Source organism: Protopterus annectens, chromosome 15.part0 (assembly GCF_019279795.1).
Source record: "Protopterus annectens isolate FY-2018-M chromosome 15.part0, PAN1.0, whole genome shotgun sequence".
Classification (NCBI taxonomy): Eukaryota; Metazoa; Chordata; order Ceratodontiformes; family Protopteridae; genus Protopterus; species Protopterus annectens.
The window spans coordinates 740,854,303-740,868,736 of record NC_056749.1 but is presented as its reverse complement, the minus strand read 5'-3'; the positions used below and the strand labels follow the sequence as shown (position 1 = coordinate 740,868,736).

At 40.3% G+C, this 14,434-nt stretch overlaps 1 protein-coding gene across 2 annotated transcripts in view; it reads right to left on the bottom strand.

The window, feature by feature from the left end:
* The window catches only part of DNAAF6 (dynein axonemal assembly factor 6), a 528,550-nt gene that overhangs the window by 140,867 nt on the left and 373,249 nt on the right, over positions 1-14,434 (bottom strand). For both annotated transcript variants that reach the window (XM_044057602.1, XM_044057603.1), the window contains exon 4: positions 8,755-8,854. In XM_044057602.1, the coding sequence (XP_043913537.1) occupies positions 8,755-8,854 (100 nt within the window). The remainder of the gene's footprint in view (positions 1-8,754; positions 8,855-14,434) is intronic.

The following is a 14,434-nucleotide window of genomic DNA, read 5'->3' as shown; positions in this document are numbered from 1 at the left end:
GAAAATGACTTATTTTTAACCACAAAATGTCAATCATTCCCTAAAAATGTTAAAGCCTGCAATAAACCTTTAGCCAAAGAAATAAACTTTTCCCTTATCAACAGACAAAATGTCATAAGAAGATAAATGTTTAACTTTTTAGTTCTTCTTGAAGGTGATTGAGTCAAGTATGATAACTCATCCAGTGGAACAGACCTCCTTGTCCAGTTATGCTGGGATGCACTCCCTACTGAAACTTCCATGACCAAAAAACTGCCTCTCTCATGCCCACTGAATACACATGAACAGCTGTAGGGAATGTGGCTAACCCCTGGTCTGTGGTGGCTGAAGGGGCTACACAGGAGGTGTCTGGAGAAGGAAGTGAGTGGTCTAAGAAACAACTAGCCACTTAAGTCACCCACCACTGGCTGAGGCACTGACTGAATCCATTGTGTAAGCAAGGATTCCTTTACAGTTTTCTTCATAGGTACAGAGGAAGGAAGAACCAAGGTACTGGTAAGTTGATCCATGTTGCTGCCAAGAATGAAGCCTGAACCCTTACACTCACTTAAAAAAACAAAAGCTCCAACTACGAGTAATACAAACTTACCACACTTTTACACAAAAGTAGTGTCCCAATTAAGCCTGAACAGACTAAACTAAAAATAGAGTGCCAGACAGCCATGATGTCATCAGCTTATCAAAAAAGATATGATAAGATAAATGCCAGTATTCTAGAGACCCGGTACAACTTTCTGTAAAAAAAATAAAATGTGGAAGGAAATCCCCAAAAGGAACTTATCTGCACAGCAATGGAAAGAAGAAACCTACAGTCAATCCTATGAAGCCCAGAAAGAGTGCTTTTGAGGGCTGCAAGAAAGTACTGAAGATTTCTGGTGCCCAAGCTGCTTTTATCACCCCCCGTTGACTACCTGGCTGTTATATCCATGGTAGGATATAACCCTTATAGCTAAAGCTACTGCAGCTGTGATTTATTATGAAGACATTTTAACTACACAGAAGATGGAGATGACTCAAAATGTTATATAGTTAACTTCTCAGTCATAAAATTCAAATCTGAAAAAGAGAAAATGTTAATATTAGGAGGTGCGAGGTGTGAGATATCTCAAAGAAAAGTGCAGTTATTCAAGTTGCATTCATACAGTAGATGTTTGAATTCCCCATCCATTCCTTGTCCATTGCTTTGTAGACCTTCTTGTAGAAGTCGACCAGGTAGATTAGGCAAAGCCTATCTTTGACAAACCCATACTGATTTGGGTTCAATGTTTATAGGTTACCTGTGTTGTTATTTAGAATATCCATGATTACATGGAAAACTGTTCTTCTCATTGCTATGACATGTACAAGAAGAGCATCGGAGTTCCAAGCTCTTATGGTAGGTAAGTCATATCTGGCCTTCCATTTAAATAGGGTCTCATTAAGAACAAATCCCTCATTCATGCCCAAAGTTGTTTCAGAGTTTACTTTGAATCAAGCCATCAATCTCCCAATGTTCTATCCAGATCCTTAGATCTTGGGAGAAAGGATTCCTCATACTATGGATGTGCACAGGCAGTTCAGATATTAACTTGACAGAAATAAATCCTTTAAAGAAGCTTATCAGCTATTTGTTTCTTACGTTGGTGCAAAGAAAGGACAACCTGTGTCAAAACAGACTATTTTCAGATGGTTGTCCTCTGCTACTGCCTTTTGTTATTCCCACCACAGTAAGCCAGTTCTGGGCAGCACAAAGGCTCATTCTAACAGAGCCTAGTTTTCCTCAGGTCTATGTCATTTAATCGAGCGTTCATATATGCGAATACGAGAAGTTCAAACTGGGAAGTTCGAAAATTGGAAATGTCGAAGCCGTGGAAATACGAATTCTTTCTTAGGGAAAGAATTTGGTTGGCTGTTTCTGTGGCTTCGACATTTTCTCTACTGTGGTGGGAAAGTTACGGATCGGGTTAAAGTAAGTGTGCAATAGTGATGGACTTTAGGGTTAGGGCGCGGGTAAGGTAAGCGTGCGATAGTGATGGACTTTAGGGATAGGGCGCGGGTTAAGGTTAGTGCATAGATAGTTGTGTATGTAAGGTTTAGTGTAGGTTTATTAGGTTTTTGGTGTGCTTGTGTTGTGTGTGGGAAAAAAATCGCTATTCTGAGGTTTCGATGTTGTATATTTCGAACTTCCAAGTTCGAACATATGGTGTTCCAAATTTTGGAAGTTCGATTATATGACATAGACCCGCTTTTCCTCAAAGGCATTTTGGAAAGGAGTAGAGTCTAGCAGTATTCTAGAGGCATGGTCCTCTATACATATCTTTATAAGGCATTACAAATTGGATTATTTTTCTACAGCAGGACACTCACCAGGAGTTCCTGGATCCATATCCTTCCTCCTACCAGGTCAGACTGACTTTGGTAGTCAACCCATATAGCCTAAAGGATACTGCAGCAGTAGAAATGATAAACATACAACAGTTGTGTAAGTTTCACTTATGTACAGCAGTAGATGTATAAACTCTTCACTGCTGCAGTGGATGCACCCACTCCGCATTCTCCTATTTTGTATACAGTTACTTGTTGGATTAGAAATTTGTTTTTTTCCTAGATTAGGATGAGTGCAGTCCTCATTTACTTTGGAGCAAGAAAGTCTTGAAGAGTCTTCAGCCTAACTGTTGATTTTCCCTCCACAGGGCTGGCCATTACCCTAAATCTAACTCTGCCCCTCCCTGAACTGCAACCCTACACCTCATCTTAAAAAAAACTTTATGTAATACTACTACTAATTACACAAATTAGAGGCTGGTGTTATTGTTATGGTGGGCTTTAGTGTAAATATTGTAAAAGGAAATTGCTTCTTTAGAATGTTCAATGTTTTCAATGTTTGACAGTATGACTCTTCACTGTATCATGGCAGATGTTTTGCATTCGATTTTGTGATACAGCAATGAATCACACTACTACCATATATATGGGTTTCCTGCAGATTATAAAATCTATTGGCCTTTTTAGGGACTGCAGGTCGAGTATCCAGCACATTGCAGGCAATATCAAAAATATCTTCCAGTGCTGACCACAAAGAAGGTAGGTAGTGTTATATCCACTTAGAACATAACATACTTCCTTTAAAATGCAGGATTTTCCACTTTATCTCATGTAAACATATTATTCATTCTAGACAGTCTTAGAAAATGAAAATTTCTCTATAGTAGTTACTGAGGAAACACTTTCCTCAGAATTAGAACGTCAGATATGAAAAAAAGAAAAAAACAGAAAATGCTCTACTCCTGTAACCATCATGCTCCACTGACAGGGAATCCTCAGAATTGGAGGAAAATGACTTATTTTTAACCACAAAAATGTCAATCATTCCCTAAAAATGTTAAAGCCTGCAATAAACCTTTAGCCAAAGAAATAAACTTTTCCCTTATCAACAGACAAAATGTCATAAGAAGATAAATGTTTAACTTTTTAGTTCTTCTTGAAGGTGATTGAGTCAAGTATGATAACTCATCCAGTGGAACAGACCTCCTTGTCCAGTTATGCTGGGATGCACTCCCTACTGAAACTTCCATGACCAAAAAACTGCCTCTCTCATGCCCACTGAATACACATGAACAGCTGTAGGGAATGTGGCTAACCCCTGGTCTGTGGTGGCTGAAGGGGCTACACAGGAGGTGTCTGGAGAAGGAAGTGAGTGGTCTAAGAAACAACTAGCCACTTAAGTCACCCACCACTGGCTGAGGCACTGACTGAATCCATTGTGTAAGCAAGGATTCCTTTACAGTTTTCTTCATAGGTACAGAGGAAGGAAGAACCAAGGTACTGGTAAGTTGATCCATGTTGCTGCCAAGAATGAAGCCTGAACCCTTACACTCACTTAAAAAAACAAAAGCTCCAACTACGAGTAATACAAACTTACCACACTTTTACACAAAAGTAGTGTCCCAATTAAGCCTGAACAGACTAAACTAAAAATAGAGTGCCAGACAGCCATGATGTCATCAGCTTATCAAAAAAGATATGATAAGATAAATGCCAGTATTCTAGAGACCCGGTACAACTTTCTGTAAAAAAAATAAAATGTGGAAGGAAATCCCCAAAAGGAACTTATCTGCACAGCAATGGAAAGAAGAAACCTACAGTCAATCCTATGAAGCCCAGAAAGAGTGCTTTTGAGGGCTGCAAGAAAGTACTGAAGATTTCTGGTGCCCAAGCTGCTTTTATCACCCCCCGTTGACTACCTGGCTGTTATATCCATGGTAGGATATAACCCTTATAGCTAAAGCTACTGCAGCTGTGATTTATTATGAAGACATTTTAACTACACAGAAGATGGAGATGACTCAAAATGTTATATAGTTAACTTCTCAGTCATAAAATTCAAATCTGAAAAAGAGAAAATGTTAATATTAGGAGGTGCGAGGTGTGAGATATCTCAAAGAAAAGTGCAGTTATTCAAGTTGCATTCATACAGTAGATGTTTGAATTCCCCATCCATTCCTTGTCCATTGCTTTGTAGACCTTCTTGTAGAAGTCGACCAGGTAGATTAGGCAAAGCCTATCTTTGACAAACCCATACTGATTTGGGTTCAATGTTTATAGGTTACCTGTGTTGTTATTTAGAATATCCATGATTACATGGAAAACTGTTCTTCTCATTGCTATGACATGTACAAGAAGAGCATCGGAGTTCCAAGCTCTTATGGTAGGTAAGTCATATCTGGCCTTCCATTTAAATAGGGTCTCATTAAGAACAAATCCCTCATTCATGCCCAAAGTTGTTTCAGAGTTTACTTTGAATCAAGCCATCAATCTCCCAATGTTCTATCCAGATCCTTAGATCTTGGGAGAAAGGATTCCTCATACTATGGATGTGCACAGGCAGTTCAGATATTAACTTGACAGAAATAAATCCTTTAAAGAAGCTTATCAGCTATTTGTTTCTTACGTTGGTGCAAAGAAAGGACAACCTGTGTCAAAACAGACTATTTTCAGATGGTTGTCCTCTGCTACTGCCTTTTGTTATTCCCACCACAGTAAGCCAGTTCTGGGCAGCACAAAGGCTCATTCTAACAGAGCCTAGTTTTCCTCAGGTCTATGTCATTTAATCGAGCGTTCATATATGCGAATACGAGAAGTTCAAACTGGGAAGTTCGAAAATTGGAAATGTCGAAGCCGTGGAAATACGAATTCTTTCTTAGGGAAAGAATTTGGTTGGCTGTTTCTGTGGCTTCGACATTTTCTCTACTGTGGTGGGAAAGTTACGGATCGGGTTAAAGTAAGTGTGCAATAGTGATGGACTTTAGGGTTAGGGAGCGGGTAAGGTAAGCGTGCGATAGTGATGGACTTTAGGGATAGGGCGCGGGTTAAGGTTAGTGCATAGATAGTTGTGTATGTAAGGTTTAGTGTAGGTTTATTAGGTTTTTGGTGTGCTTGTGTTGTGTGTGGGAAAAAAATCGCTATTCTGAGGTTTCGATGTTGTCATATTTCGAACTTCCAAGTTCGAACATATGGTGTTCGAAATTTTGGAAGTTCGATTATATGACATAGACCCGTTTTCCTCAAAGGCATTTTGGAAAGGAGTAGAGTCTAGCAGTATTCTAGAGGCATGGTCCTCTATACATATCTTTATAAGGCATTACAAATTGGATTATTTTTCTACAGCAGGACACTCACCAGGAGTTCCTGGATCCATATCCTTCCTCCTACCAGGTCAGACTGACTTTGGTAGTCAACCCATATAGCCTAAAGGATACTGCAGCAGTAGAAATGATAAACATACAACAGTTGTGTAAGTTTCACTTATGTACAGCAGTAGATGTATAAACTCTTCACTGCTGCAGTGGATGCACCCACTCCGCATTCTCCTATTTTGTATACAGTTACTTGTTGGATTAGAAATTTGTTTTTTTCCTAGATTAGGATGAGTGCAGTCCTCATTTACTTTGGAGCAAGAAAGTCTTGAAGAGTCTTCAGCCTAACTGTTGATTTTCCCTCCACAGGGCTGGCCATTCAGCAGTCATAATGAAGGTGTGGGAGGGAGTCAGAGCTTTTGGAAGCTGGCCTGTTGTGTCCTGGACAGGACACAACTCATATAGCCTAAAGTCTACTGCAGCAGTGAGAATGATGAACACATGATAATACATAAATCCAGCATATTTCTTTCCAAGACCTTTGTTATGAATCCCCTCTGTCTTCTGTCTTAGGTGATCATGGAAGGACTCCTGAAATTTGAGTATGTGAGACCTGCAGTTGAGGACCGTAATGATCACACAGCTGAGGTGTCTTTTTTTTCTTTCAAGCTGGTCAAGATCCTGCTCTTGTTACATGGAACTGTATTCTTAGCTGCAGCCCCACTTGATCTTTTGTCTGAATCTGGGGACACAACAGTTGGGGCTACCACAAGCTTTTTGTAAATGTGCTCATGCAAGTCATCTTACCTTACAGAATCCATCAGGCTTCTTAGACAGGGTCTGGGAATTAGGCTACAGATATTCTGCATTAAAAGCACCCTCCAGGACAGCTAACAATGACAACATAGCCAGGGGATCTAAGTTCTGAAAGGTCCAGAACCTGTCTGTAGCTAATCTAGGCCTAGAAAGAATCTTTAGTCTCCCAGGGATGATTTCATTCTGTGGTGCATATCTCCAAAAGAGTGACCCTCAAGTGATGAGGCTGAGAAAAGGATGCCCTTCCTATCAAAATCTATAAAACAGGCTGAGGACAAATGGTCCATATAGGTTCATAGCATCATAGATTAGTACTAGGCTAACTGCCCTTGTGGGCCATTTTCAGCCTAGCCAATTACCCCATGTGAGAATCAAACCCTGCACCTTGTGTTTGTAAAGTCAACACAGGTCCTCACCTCTAAATCTAAAAAAAAATCTGAGCTCCTCTGGAAAGGAGACTACCCTTTTTCTTTTTGTAGAGGAGATCCCTGAGGCAGAATTTTTTTCATTGGCTAGCTGCCAGGATCTCATAAATCCCATGAAGTCCCGAGTTAAGCTTGAAAAGATTTTGGGAAGAGACCTGGGTAAGTTGGGGTTGAGACTCCGTCAGCAGTGGCTGAGGCAATCTGACCAAAAATCACTTGTACTACTTCTGCTTCTTTGTCTTCAATCTCAGTTGGGTGTGTGGTCGGGCTTATAGACCTCAAGACAAGGGTTGGCAAATGAGACACCTATGTAGTCCCCTTTGACTTCACCCCTGTCATATTAGGAATACTGCCCTCCCTTTCAGAAATCACTACTTGCTCATCATAGGCTGGGTCCTGCACAGCAGCTGTGGGGAAGACTGATGACAAAGATGTTTTGGCTTGTGAGGGCATGCCAGGTATTGATTGCAAGGAGGCATCCAGAAGGGTCACACCAAAGGCCTCAGTCAAATAAGGCACCAGGTACTGGGGATACAAAGGCGTCTCACTAATACCAGTGTCCTTGACCCTTGGGGAGGTTACCCAGCTCTCAGACAGTGTTGTCAGTTTTTGAAACCATCTCTTCCTTCAGACACTTGTCTTTTTTCTTCATGAGGAAGTGGGAAGGACTGGCAGGTGGCATAGCATACCTAGGTTAACCACAAGATCTCTGAGACAAACACCTTTTGGAGGGATTTGATCCAGTCCTTAATCATATATTGGTTAAAATAAATGCACTGGGGGAAGTTGGATATGTCTTGCTCCTGACCCAGGCAAAAAAAGACAAAAAGCTATGCAAATTCCTGTATGAAATGTGTTTAAACCACTAAAAATGTTTTAATTTATGCACTGGCAGCTACAAAAAGAAATACAAATACAGGAAAAGATAAGAAGCTTCCCTAATAGGGTTCTCACTGGCTTTATACTGACTTGATGGACTGACATGGCTGCTGATATGCTCAAAGTATACATAGAATTGAGAAAAGAAAGGCCTGAAGATGGTGCCCACTAAAAACCCTTTACGCCACCGAAGTCCTCATGTTGCTAGTGGAGGGTGTCCACCTAACAATGACAGGGAAGATGAAAGCTCTGATTATATGGGTCAGCCTTCAGGCTTCCTGCAAATAGGAATCCCAAGATTCAGCACTGTAGCAGTGAATTGTGAATAACATCCTTACTTATCTGAGTACAGAAACAAAATTATTTACTTTCTTGAAGCAAAAAAAAAAAACGTTTTAGATAATTTTACACTAAAATAAAGGCAACTTGTTTAAAGCACAAGTCATAATGCAGCACTTATTTCCCATCAATATGGCTGAGTAGCAACTGTTTTCTTTCTCTATACAATGATAATTGAAGAAAATGATGAACAGTAGAGCATTTACATGGGAGCCTCATGCCATCTGCATCAGCACCTTTGGAGCATAAGACCTGTGGCCCTCACAGGGAACAGCCACCATCGCAAAAAAAAGTAGGTCATATTATGAGAAAACAAACTATGGCCAACTCCAACCTCTTAACAAGGGGGAGAGATGCTCCCCTGAACCAAAAATGACTTTCAGAAGTTGATGGGGCATATCTGATGGCAGAGGAAGGATAATTTCAAGTCTGACCCACCCACAGGAGATCCACAAACCCAGAAAATGGGTGGTTCTGATATTATACAGTTCTACAGAAACAAATGCTTTTAAAACAATTGGTATGCAATTCCAATAGAAATTTTGACTGTAAATTAAAGACATGGCCTTTATTTAAATATTATTCACAAAGAAAAAAAAAGTCTAGAAAGTAACATAAAAAATGTAGATTTAAAAATATGACAAGATGTAATTCCAGAATATTTATTAACTGAAACTTACTCAGGTTGCTCCCTAGGATCCCAGCGGTCATCAAATCCAGAGACAGTGGAGACTTCCTCTTCAGTCCATTTATCTTCATCTCTCTGGGAGGCCACCTTATCTGATATTAGGAAAAAGAAAAAAAAGTTTATCTCCGTCACTGCTAAAATTCAAATTATCGCACAGGTTTTGAGCCATCATTTTAATAACGTTACAATAAAAAGTTAATGTTCATAAACCCAAGTTGCTGTAAACAGCTACTATCCATTACTAAAAATATTAATTTCCATGTCAGCAAGTTGAATTTTAAATTAGTGTAGTGACCTTTCTTCTATCTTTGTGGTATATTTTCTATTATCTTGACTGGTGAGCTCTTCTTCAAACAGGCCATTCTAACTTTTGAGAAGACAATAGCAACACAGAGAAACATGAGTTTCTAGACAGACGGACAGAGAGCAGTGGAAGGCTACCTATACTTTGCCAAAAAGTGGTAAATACTTGAAAGGGCTTACAGTGGCCAAATGCTCCATACTTCCCTCAACCCCCTAACAGGATACACTCTGCCAATTATGTCTCCTTTTATTATCATATAACAAATTTCAAGGTTGCTGTTCTGAAAGTAAATAGCAAGGCCTCTTAAACTGTCCATTTTCAATCCCAACGCAGTGTGTTCTTTCATACCCAATTTTACATAATAGTGCCAGCCCACTGGATGCAGAGGTAAAATGTTCATATATTCTGCCAGTGACCAGAACTCAGGAATGGGCTTCCTATCTCAGAGGATTGTAGGGAAATGATCACTGCCTGTGTAAACTTTGATAAAGAGAGCAGGAGCCTCAGAACCTAAGAAGTAATTTGGGGGGGGGGGGGGTGACAAAAACATTCTTTGCCTGATGGGTGAGTGGGAGCATCAGGTGTGCTGATGTCACTGCATGTTGTTTCTCCCGGGGTAGTGATGCTGATCATCTGCTGCTATATGATGGCTCCTGCTGTACTGTTCACTGCTCCCTCCCAGGCCTCCCTCACTGCTTCTTAACAATTATGCTACAAGCCTAAATTCCAAAGGAGGCAGGGGCTTGCCTGATAAAGGGTATCATCTGGGATTTTCAGAAAGGAGCTATAGGGAGCACCCAAAAGAGGCAGAGGGTATAGGGATAAGAAAGAAGGCCAGCTATATGCCAGCTGGAGAACTGGTAATTAAAAAAGTCTATAAACTGTTTCCCAACAAGGCTAGAAATGATGTTTCTCCTCTTTCCCCCACTGACACATCAAGATAATATAATTATATATCCTCCCTTGGCATGAAAAGGTGGATGTTGTAGGTCACTAATACAGTTCACTACCAGCTACAGAAATAGGTATTTCAATGCAGTTAGTTCTTATTATATGTCAAGAATATAAATAGTTGTTAAACATCTGGAGGTGAGCAACATTATCACACAAACTGGGGCTTCTGACATAGCTATTCTTTTAAAGGACTAGTTCCCAAAGGACTGATCCAAAACTGCAGACTGTTTTGGCCATGTTTTGCTCTTTATATATAAAAGCCTTTATCTCCAAAATATTTTGACACTACCTCACAACCTGTCATGTAATGTTACTGGAATAATTGATTTAAAATGCCCACACATTGGACTCTGATCATCAAATGTGAAGGAGTAGTTGTAGTTTGAATTTTTATAAAAAAATGTTATTTTTTATGCCACAAAATATAAAAAAAAGAGAAATTCCTTTATACAGAAATATTTATTCATTTAGTGCAGAGGGAATAATGCCACCTGCTCGGTGATTCAGAAGGAACCCCACCACTGGCAGTAAAAGCTGCATCCAAAAGGGGCTATTTATATAATGCAGAAAAATGTGATTTAGAGACACATTAGCTACAATAAGGAAAAACTTCATAATTTGCTGAATTGCCCTTACCTAGTCTGAGTGCAAATTTACACTTTCTTGTGGTAGTTAATACTAGCAGCAGATGCAATGCGTTGACACAGGCACCGCCACACCCCCATTCACTTACACACACACACACACACACACACACACACACACACACACACACACACACACACACACACACACACACACACACACACACACACCTCTTACCTGTTCCTGAGTTAACAGAACATCTTAGATGTTTCTTATTTTTTGTCCCTGCCCTCATAAATCACAGATTCTTACAGTCACTCATTAATGACAGACATTCGAGTTTGATTCTCATTAGTGTTCATAAAGTGCATTGTGATGTTAAATCTGTTCTTCTATCAACTTAAGCAACTCCAAGACGCATTTAAAAAATTCTCCCTGGTGTTGTCCAGTATTCCTCCCCTAACATGGACACAATCACCCCTCTCAACTGTCTGTCTCTGCACTTACAGTACACTCCTGAGTTGCCTCTTATAACTGCCTTTCCCTTTATACTCACAGAGTGTTCCATTCACTGAATAATGCCTGACTTTGGAGTTCCAAACTTTTAAGCAAAAAAAAAAAAAATGCTACACTAATTGATCCATTAGAGTATGTTTTCTGAGTCACAGATGCAGGGTTTGAATCCCCCCCTTTACTTTCACTTTATTTATTTATGACTTCATTTTCAAGGACTTATATAATTTTTAGTAGTATCCATGCTGTTTAGAGCTGGTACACACTCCATGTATGACCAATGAGGGTACATGGTTTGAATCCTTTTGTGTCTTTAAAGCATGATGCAAAGTGCTGTCCCTGCTGTCAGTGTTCCACCCATGTCTTTCACACTGATATCTTTGGTCTATGAAATTTTTAAGGCACTATGTAAAGAGTTATCCCTGATGTCTAGTGTTTCCTCTGCCCCATATCTTCTGTGTACAAAACATTGTTCTATAAATTTTTCTGTGCCTTTAAGGCACAATATAGAGTGTTCCCCCACACCCATTGTTGCAGGATTTGTTTATTAGTTAAGGGAACTGTGGAGGTATAACAGCATCCCCCCCCCCCGTGCCACACAGACACACACACACACACACACATACGTGCACACATGCAGATACACACAAACCTGTTCTACTTACCTCCTAACTAAACCCCTTACTATGCCCTCCCAGGCAGATGTACATTCATACATGCAGACACACACACACACACACACACACACACACACACACACACACACACACACACACACACACACACACACACACACACAGTCTATTAAATTCCCTGGCACATGCCTCTAATCCAAGTGGGTTGACAGAAGCTTTAGGCTATGTTTATTAGCATGGCGGCTGATGTAACTTACTCGGCTGCATAAATGCCTTATAGCAGACATTTTCAGAGGAGACCACATGGTTAATTAGCATAGGCCACTCCACTGGGTTGTCTCATTAGTATTTGCAGAAGGCCAGAAATAGAGCCCACCGTGGTGTTGCATGTCTTGTCTACATGTTGCAACATTGTGGTAGGGCTGCTACTGAATTGGAAATGGTTACAGCAAAGTGCACACCAGGTGTGCAACTTCTAGTAATCTTGCTGAATTCAGCCCCTAATATTTTATATATTTGATCATCTTTATAATTTATTACTCCAAAGAAAAAAGAAAGCTACAATATTGTTTTCAATTGACAATTTTATAGTGTTGTAGTGTCAATTTCAAAATGACATTCTGGCCTGAATCTGACCCTACCTACAAATCTCTCTCTCTTTCTCTCAACTATTTCACTATATTATCATTAAATTTTCAGGATAAGACATTTTGATGGATGGCTATTAACTACTTGCTGCATTACCAAACAGCAATTAAGGAAAGGAAGAATCAGAACTTCACATAAATGCATGCCTGTCAAAAGTAAAAACAAGTTTATTTTGCTTTAACATATAGAATAACAGAAAATATAAATATTTTATGAGAAAAAAGAAGTTATATCTTACCATCTGTATTGTTGATCCTCGTTTAGTCATTACGCATGGGGTATCGGTTCCGACCTCGGAACCGAGCCAGCCATTTTCCAAGCTCGCGTCAGCTTCAAACCCTCGAGCTAAACTCTTACCCATAATCCCCCTTTCCCTGTTACCTCAGATTGAGTTTGCAAGTCAAAAGAAGGTAGTCTGGTCAAATAACCTAAGAGAACCGGATGGTGAGATCCACTAGAAGCCACAGGAGGGGGAAGGAGGGAGGGTCATAATGACCGAACAAGGATCAACAATACAGATGGAACGTTATGGTAAGACATAACTTCTTTATCTGATATTGTTAATCCTCGTTCATTCCTTACACATGGGACAGAGTCCCCAGCTACCTCCATTCCTGGGAGGCTCTCATGGAAGGACATTTCTGAGCACCATAGAACCGAAAGATGCTCTTCCCCCTAGATGCCAAATCCAATTTGCAATGATTGATGAAGGTATAAGGCGTAGCCCAGGTTGCAGCTGCACAGATGTCATGTGAAGAAGCTCTGGCATGGAAGGCAGCAGAAGTTGTCACCGACCTTGTTGAATGAGGTTTGATGGTAGTAGGCAACGAGATATTACATTGTGTATAAATGAAGGTCACACAGTCCTTCAACCATCTAGCTAATGTGACCTTAGCAACAGCAGATCCTAATCTAGGTCCAGAAAAGGCCAAAAATAACTGGTCAGATTTACGAAAGGGTTTAGTCCCGTTTAAGTAAAAACGGATTTGCCTGTGGATATCTAGGGTATGCAGGCAATACTCTCCTCTGTTTGAATGATTGGGAAAGAAGACTGGCAATTCAATGGCTTGATTAATGGACATTTCAAAGATCACTTTAGGCAGAAAAGATGGATTAGTTCTCAGAGACACTCTATCTCTATGAAAAATCAAGTATGGACTCTTAATACATAAAGCTTGAAGCTCAGAAATACGTCTAGCAGAAGTAATGGTGACCAAAAACAAGGTTTTCCATGACAAATACTTGAGGTCACAAGAAGAGGCTGGTCTGAAAGGTGACATTGTCAGAGCTTGTAGAACTAATGATAAATCCCATGGTTGAATAGGTTCTCTAAAAGGTGCCTTCAGATGATTCACACCTTTTACGAAGGTCTTGCACAATTTATGGGACATGAGAGAGGAATCTTGGACACAGTCATAAAAATTAGAAATTGCAGCCAAATGAACTCTAATGGTAGAGGCCGATAGACCCGATTGAAAAACGTCGGCCAAATAGTCTAATATTATCGACACTGGTGCTGAAAAGGGGTCTACTTGTTTATCTTTCAGCCAACAGGTAAATCTTTTCCACTTGCTCAGATAAGTAATTCTAGTGGAAGACTTATGAGAAGCAATGAAAATATCACGTACTGGTAAAGAAAGATCATTCTGCCTGGCAATCAAGGGAATTGGAGTAGCCAAGCCGTGAGCTTCAGGCTGTTCAAGTTGGGATGAATCAGGTTCTGTGGATGTGAGATCAACTCTGGTGTTGGATGGAGAATCCATGGTCGATCTAGCAAGTGAGGCCAAAGGAAGGGGAACCAAATCTGTCGAGGCCAATATGGTGCTATGAGGATCACCTTGCTCTTCAACCAATGGGCTTTCTTCAGAAACTGGGGAATGAGGGGAAAAAGTGGGAATGCATAAAGAAGACCCGACGGCCAATCGTGGACTAAAGCGTCCCTAGGTGTCTGTCCCGGAGGGGGAATCAGGGCAAAGTAGTTGCTGCATTTGTAGTTGGTCGGGGATGCAAAGAGGTCGCAGCAAGGATGGCGC